Source organism: Heptranchias perlo, chromosome 2, assembly GCF_035084215.1.
Source record: "Heptranchias perlo isolate sHepPer1 chromosome 2, sHepPer1.hap1, whole genome shotgun sequence".
Taxonomy (NCBI): domain Eukaryota; kingdom Metazoa; phylum Chordata; class Chondrichthyes; order Hexanchiformes; family Hexanchidae; genus Heptranchias; species Heptranchias perlo.
This window is the reverse complement of record NC_090326.1, coordinates 42,323,367-42,339,301: the sequence shown is the minus strand read 5'-3', so window position 1 is coordinate 42,339,301 and position 15,935 is coordinate 42,323,367. Positions and strand designations below refer to the sequence as shown.

The following is a 15,935-nucleotide window of genomic DNA, read 5'->3' as shown; positions in this document are numbered from 1 at the left end:
TGATGTCCGTGTGGTGTGGGAGGTCCTGGATGTTGTGTGTCAGGGATGACCACACATGTGGGAAGTGTCTCCGACTGCTTTCACTCGAGCTCAAGGTTTCCGAACTTGAACAGCAGCGGAACACACTCCATCACGTACAAGAAGGTGAAGGGGTCTTGGAATGCACATTCCGGGAGATGGTCATCTCGCAAGTGTAGCAAGTTAGTGAGATAGGGAAGCGGTTTCCATGCATTGGGCCAGGAAGAGGAGGAAGTGTAGGGATCCCCTGGGAGTGCTGAGTTGACAAACAGGTATTCAGTAATAAATAGTAATGACTAGTGAGTGTCAGAATAGTAAGATAAGGTAGGTAAATGCGTGGCCAGTTGGAGTACAAGAGAAGGGTTCCTGGGACAATGGGACCAGTGCTGGGACTGCAGTGGCCTGTAAGTGATGGATAGGCTTCACCTGAACAGAGCTAGGGCCAATGTCCTCGCAGGTAAAGGAAGTACTGCTATGGGGAGGGTTTAAACTAATAGAGAAGGGGGAGGGAAGAACAAATGAGCAAGCAGAAAGGAAAGCAAAAGGGGAAAGGGGTGTAGGAAAGGAAAAATAGGGCTGTAATAAAGAATAGATCAGAAGGAGAAAGAATTAAAAAGAGTTAAACTGCCACAAAATTGGAGGAGTCAGGATTGAATGGTATGTACGTGAATACACAAAACATTCAAAACAAAACTGGAAAGTTAGAAGCATTAATTACTAAGAAGGAATATGATACGGTAGCTATAAGAGAGACTTAGCTTAGGTATGGGCAGGACTGGGAACTTAATATTCCTGGTTATAACATTTTCTAAAGGGCTAGGGGGAAAAAAGGTGACATTATTAAATAAATGATTTTATTATAGCACCAGAACAGAAGAATGTTGTCGAGTTGCATTAAAACAGAATCCATATGGATAGAGTCAAAGCAAAGGAAAGGAAATGGTACAATTCTTGACATGCATTACAGGCCACCAAACAATAGAGATAATATGAGCAGGAGATCTGCAGGCAGATCAGAAAGATATACAAGAACAACAGGACAATAGGATAATGTTAACTATCTCAAGATAGACTGGGATGAAGGTAATGCCTATGGTCAAAGTGGGGGTTGCCTTTTAGGATGCATGCCTGGTTCTGCTGAAATTCACAGAATCAGGAGGAGGGGCCTCCAGGTGTGGGCATTCAATGGTCTATGATGCCAACTCCTGCCCCTTAGTGTGGCCCGAATGGCCTCTGCCCCAAGGGACCACTTTAAACACTTCTAAAAAAATTATTCTCAATTTGGCCCCAACCCCCAAGTGGGCCCCAATTCTGCAGGTATCGGTCAGGTACACCTGGTGAGACACTATGCCAGGTACTGACCAAGGACCCAGGAGTGGAAGCTCCCGACTTAGAGAGTCCGTGCCCCTGGCCTTGCGACTCCTTACATCAATGGCCTCGTAGAGGTAGGTGGTGGCTCCACCCCTACAAAACCAACCCTGAACCTGCGGCTGAAGTTTGTGGCTTCAGCCAAACTTACAGTGGGATTCCACTGCCCAGCTCTGTAAATAATTCATCCAGTGGAAGGTAATGTCAGAATTCGTACCTGCTCTGCTGGGTACAAGTACTGCTTTGTGAACTCTTTCAACTGCTGAAGGACACGCTGCCCCTTGATTGACTGCTGGAACAAGTTTCGCGTAGTCTGAGATTGCATGGTCGAGGATTCAGTTTCCCTAAATCAAAAAGAGTTACAGTATTATTACCCCATTGGTTCACTCAGGCTGAAGGTTTCAGTTTTTGCAATTTACTCTCTGATAACCGTGAGCTTTGGCAGGACATTATCTCACTGCAAGTCACATGGAATGCTGTTGCAATTCTCAACTGGCGCAATCACTCAGAACTGATAACAATAGGGTAAAGCTTTACAAATTCATGGCTCTAGCATGGATCTTCATCTGCCAAGGAATCCAGCCATTAAAATTAATGGATGAAAAATCCTGTAGGATATGCTGGCCTCACTCAAATCACAGATATGTATCCCCAGTGAACCACGTTTTGCATCAAGAATGAGAATTCCTATAATGCTACCCTTTTATAGCTGCTCTTGGTCCCCTGGTCGGCTCAGTGGGTAAATCCACCACCCGATAAGTCACCAAGCCATACAGCTCAGGAAGGACCAATACTTAATTCCTAGTTAGTGCTGTTTCTGTTGATTCTGGTTGGGGCAGTGGTAGGGTCACTATAACTGGCCACAGTGTGCCAGTGTGGGTCGGGGTGGGGGAGGGGGAGATTTGGGAACTCAGCCAACCTTCTTGCTCCTGATCACCATCCAGTGTCGCCTGTTGGAAAGTGCCTGTGTGTGAACATCAGGTAAGGACAGGATCAGCCTCAGCTGTGAGGCCTCCTTTATTGTCAAAGCGCACTCATGGAGAATGGCCACATATGTAAGTTACCAGAGTTTCCATACAACAGTATCCAACATGAGGCAGTGCCTTAGGGAAGGAGGGAAGTAAATTGGGGCAGAGAAGGAATAAACTGATGCTAAACTGTCCCTTTGTATGCAAGATAATAGATGGCCAGAAGTGACTGGTACATAGTAATTCAATCAAGCTGCTCTGACAATATCATAAAGCGTGAGATTAACAGTAAAGACTTAATCTGCAGCAGCAACAGCGACAAATTGCTCTTTTATAGCACCTTTAATGCAAGAGAATGTCGCATGGTGCTTCACAAATAGGTGTGAGTTGAGCAGACGCCAAGCTGGAAGGCATAAATTAGGAGGGGTAACAAAAGCTTGGTCAAAGTAACAGGTCTTGAGGAGGCTTTTAGAAGGGTGGAGAGATTTAGATAGCAAGTTCCAAAGGGTAGGGCCAAGGCAGCTGAATGGGGTTGTGTTTGTAAAGGATATTGGGCCAAGGCCTTCATTGGGACAACTGCTTTGGGGTCCCTTTAAGGTCCCTCACCAGATCCTCTGGTGCTGCAACAACATCCCCGCACTGGGATTTTCTGCCTTTCCAATGATGGGCTCCCACCTGATGGTGGGAATCCCACAAGAGCCTGCTATGCACATCTAATGAGGCCTGACACAGAAAAATGGGGTAAACATGGAGGGGTAGTCGGCAGACCCACCCCACTGGAAGTCCACCCTGAAGAGGAGAATTCACCCCCCCACCTCCCCCAATCACCCCGCTCCCACACATTATAAGGATCACTGGCTCGCATTACTCTTTGAGATAGAGACTGAAACTTGAACTTAATAACAATTTAAAAAAAGCCAAATTGGTTCAGAATTGCAATAAAAAATTAACAGCTTATTTGCTTTTCTGTGGGACCTGAAACCAATCTTTTTTTTAACCCTCAAAGCACAATTCATGACAAGTAATCTAGTTTAGCTCTGCTCTTGTGGGATAACACCAAACAGAGTCCAGCAGGTTCTCTACAAAGAGGAGAAATCGAGGGAGATCTCAGTGCATTATTATTGTACTAGCCAGTCTTTGAATAGCATCAGCAGAGACCCTGGGGATAAAATGAATTCCACTGGCAATTTTAGAGAAAAAGTCACACCGAGTACAAAACAGGATTTTGAAATAGAAAGCAGGAATTTCACCTCCTAAGTTACTGCCTGCCCCCTCAGTGAGCAATATAGTTGTTGGTGCTGGGCGACACTCGGAAAAATTCAAAAGTACATTGAGCAAATTCACTGATCCCATACTTGCAGCAGGGAGCCATGTTCAGCGGAAGTGTGGGTCGGAGATGGGACTACACCACTGTAGCACTAATTCAATGACCCACACTCTCATTGAGCGTGCCTCCCTGCTGGGAGTGCGGAGTCAGTAAATTTACCTTTATATTTCCATACACCAAACTGATGTCATAAATTAATCATAAACACATAAAAGCTGCTGTATTTACAGAGGTCTGTGTTAACCAGGATATAAGCAATCTGCCATTACAACTAACTAGGACTCTAGTTGGGCTAAGAAAAAGCAAAATGGAATACAGGTCTAGATAAGAAACTGCAAAATAGGGCCTTGTAAGTCAGCACACACTGGCTGCTCACCTCTAGGACCTTGGTTTGAATCCAAGGATGGAAGATTCCAAGTGGAGGCAGGTCCAAAGCAAAAATGGGCACTGAACTGTTAATTTCATCACAACAATCACTGGAGTGGAAATGAAAAAAAAAGTTTAAAAAAAAAGAAAAATCCAGAGTCCAAAATCTGTGCACAATCTGACGACACAAAGACTCTACAGACAGGTGTGAGTGTGTGGGGCTGTTCTTTTTATCACTGTGCTATTACCAATTGAAGACCTGCAGTCCAGCTTCTGCCAGAGGCTTTATGCTTCCACCATACTTATGTGCATTCTCAGCACTGGCATTTCCAATCAGCGATCGAGCGTACACACCCTGCAGAAACAAAGGCATTGTTGTTACATTAACAGTTTAGAGCATTAATATTCCTGTAAACATTGAAAGACTATATGGTTTTTAAATCCCATCGATGATACAAAATGAATCACAGTGTGCTACCATACCGACTGGAAACATGGTGCCCTTTTTGACCACTACTATAGCTTTGCTGCATTCAGGTTCTCTTTATGGTGGCAGCAGAACACCTAAGGACTGCAATTTGTAACTGAAGTGCACAAAGAGCATTTCATTCAGTGCAGCTGTAAGTAATTTTTTTTGTCTACAGAGACAAGAAGTAAAATCTTCACATTAGCTTCAACACCTTAGTAATATTGGGAACAAAATGGCCGGGTGAGTTTGATATTTCATCTCCATGAAGAATTACAAGGAGGTTACGAGTCATGTCTAGAGAAAGAACAAACTTGCATTTATATGGCATGTTTCACATCCTCAGAACATTCCAAAATGCTTCACATTAAGCACTTTTGAAGTGTAGTCACTGTGTAATGAGGGAAACGGTGCAGCCAACTGGCACACAAAGAGCTCCCACCAGAAGCGATTAGATAAATGATCAGATAATCTGTTATAGGTGGTGTTGGTTGAAGGATAAATGTTGGCCTGGACACCAAGAGAACTCCCCTGCTCTTCTTCAAATAGTACCATGAAATCTTTTACATCCGCCTGAGAAGGCAGATTAGATCTCATTTTAACATCTCATCTGAAAGACGGCACCTTTAACAGAACAGCACTCCTTTAATGTTGCGGTGAAGTGTCAGCTTAGATTACGTGCTCAAATCCTGGAATGACTCTTGAACCCATTACCGACTGACTCAGAGGTGTGAATGCTATCACTAATGGCAATAATTACCATAGTCAGTGCTTCTTTGAATATTCCTCGTTTGTTCCTCCTAACTTGCAAATACATTATCTTACACATTCTTCTTCTATATCTCCACAGCTAAAGTCAATACATTCCAAATCTCTTGCTCTAACTGATTCCTTCCCAGGGCCTCTAAACTATGGAACTCCCTGTCTATAATCTTCTTTAAAACCCAAATTTAGTTAAGCTCATCTCTTTAACTGCTTTCAACATTGGTGGTGTTCTGTTTGGTTTCTTAATATTAAAAAATAACAATTCACTCATGGGACAGAAAGGCTGCAGAAACAAAAATATATTCTTCAGATATCAGTGTTTTAGTCCAAAGGTTTCTGGAATCTCCATAGAGATAAGAAAACTAAATATTTCAAGAATCTTTCAAGGAAAGTTTCACATCTAACAATCCGCTCCCCAAAGTTGCTGACCGCATGCCTTCTGAGTGCGCAAATTAACGTTTCGACCCTCTGTTCATACCACTCACTCAGTCCTCCCCAACTTTGTAATTCTCAAGGTTTTACAAACTGTTCCACAGACTTTCAACACTAGCTTGCGCTACACCGACACAAGCGCAGGAAAGATAACTTGCAAAGTGTTATGGGACGGTTTAGGGATTTAATGATCAGTCTGTGTCACTCACGGGCAGGTAAGTGGGTCTTCATAAAATGCCATGCAGCTAACTCCGTGGGGTCGATTTTAACCCCACCCACTGGCAGAAACCGGGTTGGTGGGCAGTTAAAAACGTGCAGGTTACTTACCTGCTCAGATCCCGAACGTTTGCGATGTTAACCTGCAGGGTTTTACAGGCGCATGAATGGCCTGCCTAAAGCACACGGGAGCCTCATAATTGTATACGAATCAGGGTCCTATTACATCAGTAGGACCCCGACAGTATTTTCACCAGACCTGAGCAGTAAGCTGCTGCCACCATGGCTTTCCCGTTAGGGAGAAGTGGATATGCAGCTGGTCTGAAGACAGGACAGGCCCTTCTGGCAAGTCTAAAACTTTCCTCTGTGGGGCCAGAAATGCTCCTCCCAGCGCCACACGGAATGCCATTGCCCCCTCTGCTGCAGACGCCCCCACTTCTCTCCCCACAAGACCCTCCTCAAAGCTCCTCTCTGTCACTTCCCTAGAAACCAGAAGGCGATCTTTGGCCGCCCAACCTTTGCCTGCTGGCAGCCATTCTGAGCCCTCTCCCCGGCCGTTTCTGGCGGGAAATGGACCGGCAGCATTTAAATAAAGTCCAACGATTAAAATCCCCGTGGCCTCCTGCTGCCTCTTCCAGGCGGGGAATCAATTTGCCGGACCGGTTTCCCACTGGAAACCCACCCCCAAGTCTGAGAATCTATGTTGAAATTGTTTTTGGAGGTACCAAGGGAAATGGGGAAAAAAGCAGAGAAATTAGCAGTGGCTAAACACATTCTTGGTGCAAGCAATATAAATTGTACTGTGCTGTCTCTCCTACATTACAGCAGCCAGCACAGGGCCCACTGGCTGCATCTTCACTTCATATCGGAGAGCTTTGTCCTCAGTGTGGGACCAGATTCTGCATCCAGGAATGGATTTACTCAATCAGGATCTTTTTTCAAGTTGAATCTGTCTCTTCCTGCACCCACAGTAACAATGTTCACTTTAGTTCTGAACAGTGACTTAATTCTACTCTTCGAATCAATTGTGTGGTGTAGATCTATTAGATGTTTTCCCCTTGCATCTTCAACCTACCACTACCTCTGGAGAATAACATTTTTTTTCGCTTACCAATTTTCTCCCTTCCCTGAACATTGCTGACTGGGACCTCTCTGATCTGCATGGCTCTGATGATTCTCCAAGACTGCACCCTAGTGGCCATTATTCATACATGCCAACAGTCGACATTTTTAGCTGGCATTCAGTATTTTCCAAGGCCTGTCCCCGTGGGCACCATTTGCTGTTGGAATTCAGTGCTTGACTGCCTCTGGCACTTCTTGCTAAATCACCCCAGAATGCCGCAAAATGTGCTTGTATGCCTGTGTGGAGCTTTGCTGAGATCTGTGCCTCTTCAGATTCCGGTTAAATTAATTTCAACTTTTAAATTCTGGTCACCTACCATTTTACTGAATCCTTCTCTCACCTCCTATATCGAAATAGAGTATTTGACAATAAATGATTCTAAATTCAGGCAGTGCATGACGTAATATGTTTTGTCGTAATACGATGGACACCAACACGCTTTAATGCCTAGTGGTAGGTGAACTCTAACCTGTGTCACCATGGGATATGTTGAGTGGAACCATGCAACTGCCCAGACCAGGGCCGGGGGAGGGGGGGAGGGGGGAGTCAAAAGGGAGGCACACCTAGGATACTCTTGCACAACTTTCTAGTGGCACTTTCAGACCAGGTTGATGGAGGTCTAGAAGCAGGTCACCTGTTTAGTCTCCTAACCAGAAATGGTGCACAGCATAAGGAGACTCAAGTAACCCTTTAAGAAATATTTTAAGTTTGGATAGCTAACTCCCTTCTCTATCAGTACTTAAAGAGTGTGGGAAAAAACAGAAGCTTGACAGCATCATAAATCTTCTGGTTACTGCCAAGCTGACCACCAGGATATTGCAAATTTCTGAACTGCCCCAGGTTACTAGCAGCGAGAGCCCAGTTCTTTGTGACTGAAAGTGTATTTTTCTAGGCTGCCAACCTTCCCAATCATTACAATATCCAAAAGAATTTTCCTCAACACTTTGTGGAACAAAAACTTTACCTGCAGTATAGAAGCTATTTTAAAAAAGGACAAAGCCAGGAAGAAGTTCCAGTTGGGCAGAGGCATGGAAAGACCTCTACAGCGGCCGTACAAGGAGGTCAGCTCTTCACAAGATGGAATTCCTGGGAAACAAAGGTAATGGGGAAATATTAGCAAACATTCCTCCTTTAAGACCCACTCAAATGCTATGTTTCAGACAGGACTACAATATCTATATTTGTTTGACCTCTGTGTATTACTTTATATTTATCATGTTCTTTCCAATAACACAACTCAGCTAAATCCTTTCACAAATCTTTTGCTGCATCCTCTGTCTCTATAGCCATTCCTCTTTATCACCTACAAGCTTACAGTTAATTTCAGCATCCTGGTCACTTACATAGATTAGAAAAAGTGAGAATGCAAACACTGACCTTTGATAGAAAACTTTGGGGTAAGATTTTCACCTTTTCACCCGGGAAATGAAAACCGGGCGGTTTCTGAAGCGGACGGTCGATCCGCAATGCCAGGTTTACGCCTGGGCGGCAAGCTGAAAATCTTCCCCCTTGCATTGATATAGTGCATTATCACATCTGAAAGCATTTCATATACAGCAAATTACTTTGAAATGCAGTCACTACTGTCAATTAGGCAAACATGGTGCATTTTGCACACAGCAATGATCCCACAAACAGCAATGAAATGAAGTGACCAATTTTGATCTGACAGAATAATCATTTTTTTAATGGTCTCGGGGTTAAAGAGGAATGTTGGCCAGGAGTACTCCCTGTTCATCTTTGAATAGTGCCGTAGGATCCTTAACATTCACCTGAACAACCATGATGGAAATGGAAACTCTGTTGAAAGTACCACTGACAACTCTCACAGTGCTGTACTGCAGTGTCAGCCTAGATTATGTACCAAAGTCCTGGATTGGAGGTTGAATTTACAACCAAAGTGCTACCAATTGAGCCAAGCCAGTATATTTCTAGGAGTGTCTCCCACTTCTTCCCCATGAAAAAAAAATTAGGTGTACAACATACTGGTCCCAAATTTCCGTGGGATTCTTCCGAATTCCTGCCATAAAAAAATGGAGTAAATTGCAGTTTATGCCATTTTTCCAGAAGTTCCGCCAGCCTCTCACTGGAGAGTCTCTGCAGAAATTCAAGATGACTGTTGCGATATATACTGGAAGAAATACTATACGGTAAGCCAAAAAACTGCCGGCATACAGGGACAAATCACACAAGTGGACAACTCCACCAGATTTAAGAGGTAGACACTCAAAATCTGATGACAGGCCGAGCACTATTGGACTCAACACAACTCAACATTTATCCAAATTCACTGTAAAGTCCCCAAAACCCAGGTATGTCCTATCCACAAAAGCTGCAGGAGACCCATGTAAAATCACCCAAAGGTGCCGTCCAGGTGTGCATTTGTCAGGTCATCAACACCATTTTTAAGAGAGCAGGTGATTTTATCCAATGACAGCCAGGCAGCAGCGTTATAAAACCACACAATTTTATCAAGTTCCCCAAAGTGGAGAGAGCAACAGATGGCACTCACGTAGCATTGCGAGCTCCTGCAGTAAACCCCTAAACTATCTTAATAGACAGGACTTCCACTTATTGAATGCACAGATCATATGTGACCAAATGCAAAGAATTATATGCCAGATTTGCTAGAAGCCATGGTGCTTTTGTCCTCAGGAATTCTGCCCTCCCCGATTTCTTCAAGGAAGAATATGAAGTAACCAGATGGCTTGTGGGCGACAAAGAATACTCCTGTTGCCATGGATAATAACCCCTCTAAGGGCCGTAAGAACAGAAACTGGAGAGCACTACCAACAAGACACATGGTTGTAACTGAGAGAACCAAAAGGATTCAAAGAGATCCAAACATCACCCCATTTAATTGTTTCTTAATTGATTCCAGGGTTTTCGCTTCCACTACACTATTTGGAAATTTATTCCACATATTAATCACTCTTTGTATGAAGAAGAATTTCCAGATATCTATCCCAAAAGTACCCTTCTCTTGTTTGAACCTGTGTTCCTTTGTTCAACTCCTGCAGTTTAATTGAAAGTTAATTTTTTCTCAACACTTAACAATCTTTTATACCTCAATAAGAACACCTCTCAGTCACCTCCTTTCCAAGCTGAAAAGCCTAGGTTTCTCCAGTCTTCCCTAATAATTCAGATCCCTAACAATGGAGATCATCCTTGTGGCTGTTCTCTGCACTGCCTCCAACACTGTAATGCCTCTTTTGTATCTTGGCGACCAGAACTGGACACAGTATTCAAGGTGCGGTCTGACTAGAGCATGATAAAGTTTGATCATTACCTCCTGTTGGATAATGGGTTTGGGTTTGTTTTTGTATCTTCACACTCTTCCCTCGGAGAATACGGTGAAGTAGTGGAAGGATTCGCAGTCTGATTAAGAGTCCGATAGGCCACGCGGTGAACTCTTCTTCCATGGCCATAACCTCTTTATACCAGCCGATAGGGTGGTTAGTCCTATACAGCAGGAGGGATTTATGGGCTCCCACAACCCATACAATGAAAGGGAGCCGTCCACACCCACCAGAAGTAAGCATCCCACTGGATGTCAACCCAGAATTCAGAGCCGGGGCTCCAGTGTCCACTTAGTGGAACTGTCTGAACTTAGGGCTTGCACTCTGCACCTTCTGACTCAGAGGCGAGACTGCTACCACTAAGCTAAAGATTCGATCCTAATAGTTCTGTGTGAATGCCAGAGATCAGGGATGCAAAAGGTTAATCAGGATACTGCAGCAGGCCTGACTGATTCTCCGAGAAGACTTGCTAGTGTAATATTGCTGTTCTGTTGTTTTAATTGTAACTGTGTGAAATGTTAGCTTTTCATCCCAGAAGTATAATAATGTGGTTTATGGCATTTTGAACCATCATAGTCTGAAACAGCTAATCAATGTCTGGTATGTTTGGAATGAATCCTGTGTGGGAACAAATCAGATAGCGTACAAATGCCTGTGTGGGAAATACTGATGTTGGATGTATGAGAGAGGTATTTGGACACGTAGGTGGAATGATTCCTGGAGTTGAATAATGTTCAGAAAGGGAAAGAATATGCTAGGTGAAAGGTAACTGCTGTTTGTTAGTGTTAATTGCAAGGAGGGGGTGCCTTGTGTTCAGGCAAGTGTAGTAAAGTTCATGAGAAAGCGGAGAAACAAAAAGGGGGTTGCAGCAGAGTGTCACATAGCAGTGATAAGAAAGGGTATAAAGGGAGAGTCTACACCCAGACAGAGAATCCTCCAACAGACTTTTACATTTAACAGCTGCGGGCTGAGTCTCCCAGAGCTCCGGCAATCCAGCAGCTGAATTGAGGCGATAACAGCCGGATCCAGCAGGTCAGTGCTTTTCCAGCACTGCTTGTGGGCCATGAGGAGCAGGAGAGCCTCCCCCGGCCCCCCCAAGCAAATCTGCCACAATCGGCCTCCCTCCCCGCAAACCGCTGACCCCCACCGCGATCCACCGAGCCCCCCAACCCACGATCTCTCCCCGACTCATGATCTCTTCCCCCCACACCCCCTCCCACGATCCCTCCCTCCCTCCCTCCCTCAGCTCAGCTCCCTGGCTGCGGCCTTCCAACCCGACAGCCAGCCAGCCTCTCAATCTGGCTGATGCCGGACGGGAAACGGAGAATAAAAATTCAAATGAGATCCTGCCGTTAAATTCAGCAGGACCTCCACATTATCCGTATTTCCGGGTTTCCTGACCATTACGACCTCCACTCCTTCCCCGCCTCCCGTAAATACCGGGGCCTATCACTGTGTTCCGTTGGTAAGGTTGCCCCATACCGGAAATGTAGCTCAGTGTCCTCTTATTGCTATGGCCATGTTGTGTTTTGCTGGTACTTGAAGTCTGTCATAAATAAAGATCAAATTGATATTAAAAAATATACATGGGTGATCGTGTCTGATTCGACAGGCCCAAACCCAAATTATATTTAGAGACACAGTGCGTATCATTTGGCTGACGCTGCTCTGACTTACGTTCTACTGTTTTGGCTATGTAGTTCAACATACTATTAACTTTGATTACTGCTCTGCATTGGTTGGGGATGTTTAGCATTGAGTCTACTAAGACTCCTAGGTGTCTTTCACGCCATTGAGTATGAGTGTCATCTATATTTTCTTCATATATGTAGCACTTTACATATGTCGGCATTAAATTTTATCTGCCATCGTTCTGCCCACTTACATACCTTGTCCAACCCATTCTGTAGTTTCTGAGCTGCCTCTTCCAATTCCACTTCCCCTCCAAGTTTGGTATCATCTGCAAATTTGACCACTTGGCATTCAGTTTCTGAATCCAGGTCATTATCTAAATTAGAAATATGTAGTTGAGCATTGAGCTCTGAGGCACTCCACTCAATACTTCCCTCTACTTTGACACAACTCCTAGAGCGAGAATTCATTGTTTCCTACTCTTCAACCAGTTTCTTAACCATTCCCAGGGTTTACCCTGAATTCCAACATTTTTGAGTTCAATTAATCGTCTTTCATGTGGAACTTTGTCAAAAGCCTTTTGGAAGTTCAGGTTAGTATCGATTTGCTTCCTCTCATGTTCCCCGGTGTCTGCCTATTCTTGGTTTCTGGTTCACATGTCTCTCTCTGGGTATCTTTGCCCATACCAACCTATTGGCTACCTTCTATTCTACAATCTGTCTCATCTAAAATCCTGTTTCCTCCCTGCCTCCTCCCACCTAGTTTAAATTATTTTTTATTGCTGTTTCAATGTTCCCCACAAGTCTCTTTGTCCCTACTTGGTTTAAGTATAGCCCATTCCTCCTGTACCAGTCCTTTTTGTTCTGGAAAGATTCCCAATTAATTATGAAGGTAATGTTGTTGTTCTCACAACAGGCTGCCAGCCACTCCTATTTTCTCCTCAATTTTTTTTGGTGAAGTTCCCTCCTTTCCCAAATACTGGAAGCATATCAGAGAACATTACTTTGCATTCTCTATCCTTGAGTTTTGAGCCAAGTCTCATAAGTGTGGCTTTTAAGGCCCCTATAGTATTTCTCCCTATGTCATTTAACCCTACGTGGACTGCTACCTCAGGGTTCCTATCTACACTCTTCAGTAAACCTTCTAGTCTTTCTTCAATATGTACTGCTCTAGCTCCAGGTAGACATTTCACATCTTGAAGGATTGTCCTTACGGCATGCAGGGCAATCCATTTTTCTGAGCAAAGAATCACCTACAATTATAATATGTGACCGGCAAACCATGTCTTTGTCCAGGCTGTCCTCTCTGGTTTTCTAATTACCTTTACTCCTAAGGACATTGTATCCTTCTGCAATGTTGGCTACTTTTTTAAAAATTCATTCTCAGGAGGTGAGCATCGCTGGCAAGGCCAGAATTTATTGCTCATCCAGAGTTGCCCATTTCAGATAACTAAGTGGCTTGCTAGGCCTATCCATAAGGCAGTTAAGAGTTAACCATGTTGGTGTTGGACTCATACATAGGCCAGACCATGTAAGGACAGCAGGTTTCCTTCCCTAATTGACATCAGTGAACAAGTTGGGTTTTTCCAATAATCCAACAGCTTCATGGTCACTTTTACCAATACCAGTTTTTTTTATTTTCAGATTTTGTTTTTTAAACTGAATTCAAATTCTCAAACTGCCACGGTAGGACTTAAGCCCCATTCTCTGGATTATTAGTCCCGAGCTGCAGATTACCAGTCCAGTAACATACTGCACTATTGTACCCCTTGCTATAATCTCTTGGGTAGCTTCACAGAGGTTCCTATATTTTTTGCTTCTTTTATCAATTTTAATCCATCCAGTATTTCCATTACTTTGGCTTCATTCAGCAATTGTTCCTTTGTCATGACAACACTGTTCCTGACTGTACTGGTCTCCAACTCCAATCCCTGAATGTTCACTCTCGAGATCTGATGCTAGCCTAGCCATATCACTTTCCTGACTTGACTCACCTACTGACTGCAATAATATCCACTCGTACTCAAACTTCCACTCACTTCTGTCTGCCCTTGTAAGTTCCTGTACCTTGTTCCTCAAGACTATAATTCTTGCTTTCAGCTCCCTGATTAACAAACAGTTTTCACATCTCTTCACCCTTCTATTGTATCTGGCTCTCTCATTTGTGAACATTCCACAGCAAACACACCTCATGGTCTCTATCTTAGCTTTGCTGCTCATGGCTGTTTCTCTTTTTTGTTATATTTTGCCCCTTTTGGTTTAAACCTTTTTTCTTCATCCCAGGCCCCCTCTTAACTTTTACTTTCCGCGAGTGTCTTTCTTTACTTTTTACTTTACGGGGGAGCACGAAAGACAGATTAGTAACTCTAGGTAATTTCTAAAAGGGTAGCACAGGCAGAAGTAGATTTAAGTAGAGAGCAGCTAAGAAGTTACAGGTGCAATGTAGAGGAACTAATGTGAAAGAGAACACCTGTGTGAAATAGGTGACAAAGTGGACCACCTGAAAGAAGCCACCGTGGCACCGATCTCCCCACCTCATTGCTGTGTGTGCGACCTTGCTGTGGGCAAGTTAGCTACCGTGTTTCCCCACATTGCAACAGTGACTGCATTTAAAAATACTTCATTGGTTGTTAAACGCTTTGAGACATCCTGAGGTTGTGAAACATACTATATAAATGCAAGTTCTTTCTTTCTACCTCCAATAGCTTGAGCAGATTGCCCTCCCAGCAGCTCTACGGCCTGCTTTTGATAGCGGTCAACTCTCTAATGTCCATTACGTTCCATCCTGGCCCTGCCTTTTACAGATGTTGAGGTAAAATGGGTGCAACGAGACCCAATTTCGGGGACCAATATTCTATACCCTAAGGACGCCCAAAAGATGTCCGACCCAAAATTAGCCAGACGTTTTTTCAGACGGCCCCGGCAGCTGCCTAAAATGGCCATTACTGATGGCTTTACGCCTGTCTTAGTACCATTCGGGAAATTGGTGTCTTGAGGAGTGGAACAGGCAGTAGCCCTGTTCCACTCAGCTTCATCTGGTATGGATGTGGCCAAAGAACCAGCCACCAATGAAAATGTGAGTTTTAGTCATTTTTTAAAAATTCATGTGGAGCCCAGCTCCACAGCACTTGTGATCGGACCCCCCCCACCCCAACCCGGCACTCGCTGCCGACAAGGCAGGCAGTCTGAAATTTGTTCATGCAGAAGGTGCTGGAAGCTCGCCCAGATTATTTAGATGAGGCCCGAAGCCCAATTTCAGGCTGGTCTCGGGCCTCCCAGTTTGGGCATGCAATGTGAATGCATCACCACCTTTGATCGTGACATCAGGCCCTGATGAATGTCTACACCAGTGTGTACAAGTTTCTCCTGTAATAAGATCAAGTGCATTAGGTGAAAGCCAGCATGTCAGGGGTGTCGTCCAGGTGGCATTAGACAGCTGAGATTATAGATCTGCCAGTATCACTCTGTTAAAATTGAGGAGGGAGTTTTAAGGTATGTATGCAAGAAGTTCCTGTTAGGGGAGTTGGCAACACCTCTTGTAAAATACATTGTTAATGAACTCTTGAACCAGTGTGAAGGGTGACTTGGGAAGCTCGTCATTTTAGAGGGTGGTGTGTTGGTGGCCAGGGTGCCCAAGGAAGAAAAGGGAGAGTGGCTGGTCTGTTACCTTGGCTGCCCTTGTCAGGTCACTGAACTTTTTCCGGCACTGCCACCTCCAATGCTCATGGCACGCGAGGCGCTTTTGCAGGTTTCTTTCCATGAGCACGAGCATTTCAACCATTCATTTCTCATTAAAATTATGTGCTCTTCTTTTCTGCATTTTTTCAATGCCCCGCTCCCTTCTTTTGGTGCCTCCGCCAGATCCTTCAGTAGAAGACATTCTTCAAAAGTGCCACAAAATCTTGCATGAGCCATCCATCACAAATGCCTAACAATCAATCCAGTCTTGCATGAAT

The 15,935-nt window shown here is 44.2% G+C and overlaps 1 protein-coding gene across 1 annotated transcript in view; it reads right to left on the bottom strand.

Annotated features, from left to right (window-relative positions):
• The window catches only part of acad11 (acyl-CoA dehydrogenase family, member 11), a 172,370-nt gene that overhangs the window by 137,329 nt on the left and 19,106 nt on the right, over window positions 1-15,935 (bottom strand). The window contains exons 7-9 of the mRNA XM_068001800.1: window positions 8,014-8,135; window positions 4,296-4,402; window positions 1,604-1,730 (exon numbers count right to left, since the gene is read on the bottom strand). Of these exons, the coding sequence (XP_067857901.1) occupies window positions 1,604-1,730; window positions 4,296-4,402; window positions 8,014-8,135 (356 nt within the window). The remainder of the gene's footprint in view (window positions 1-1,603; window positions 1,731-4,295; window positions 4,403-8,013; window positions 8,136-15,935) is intronic.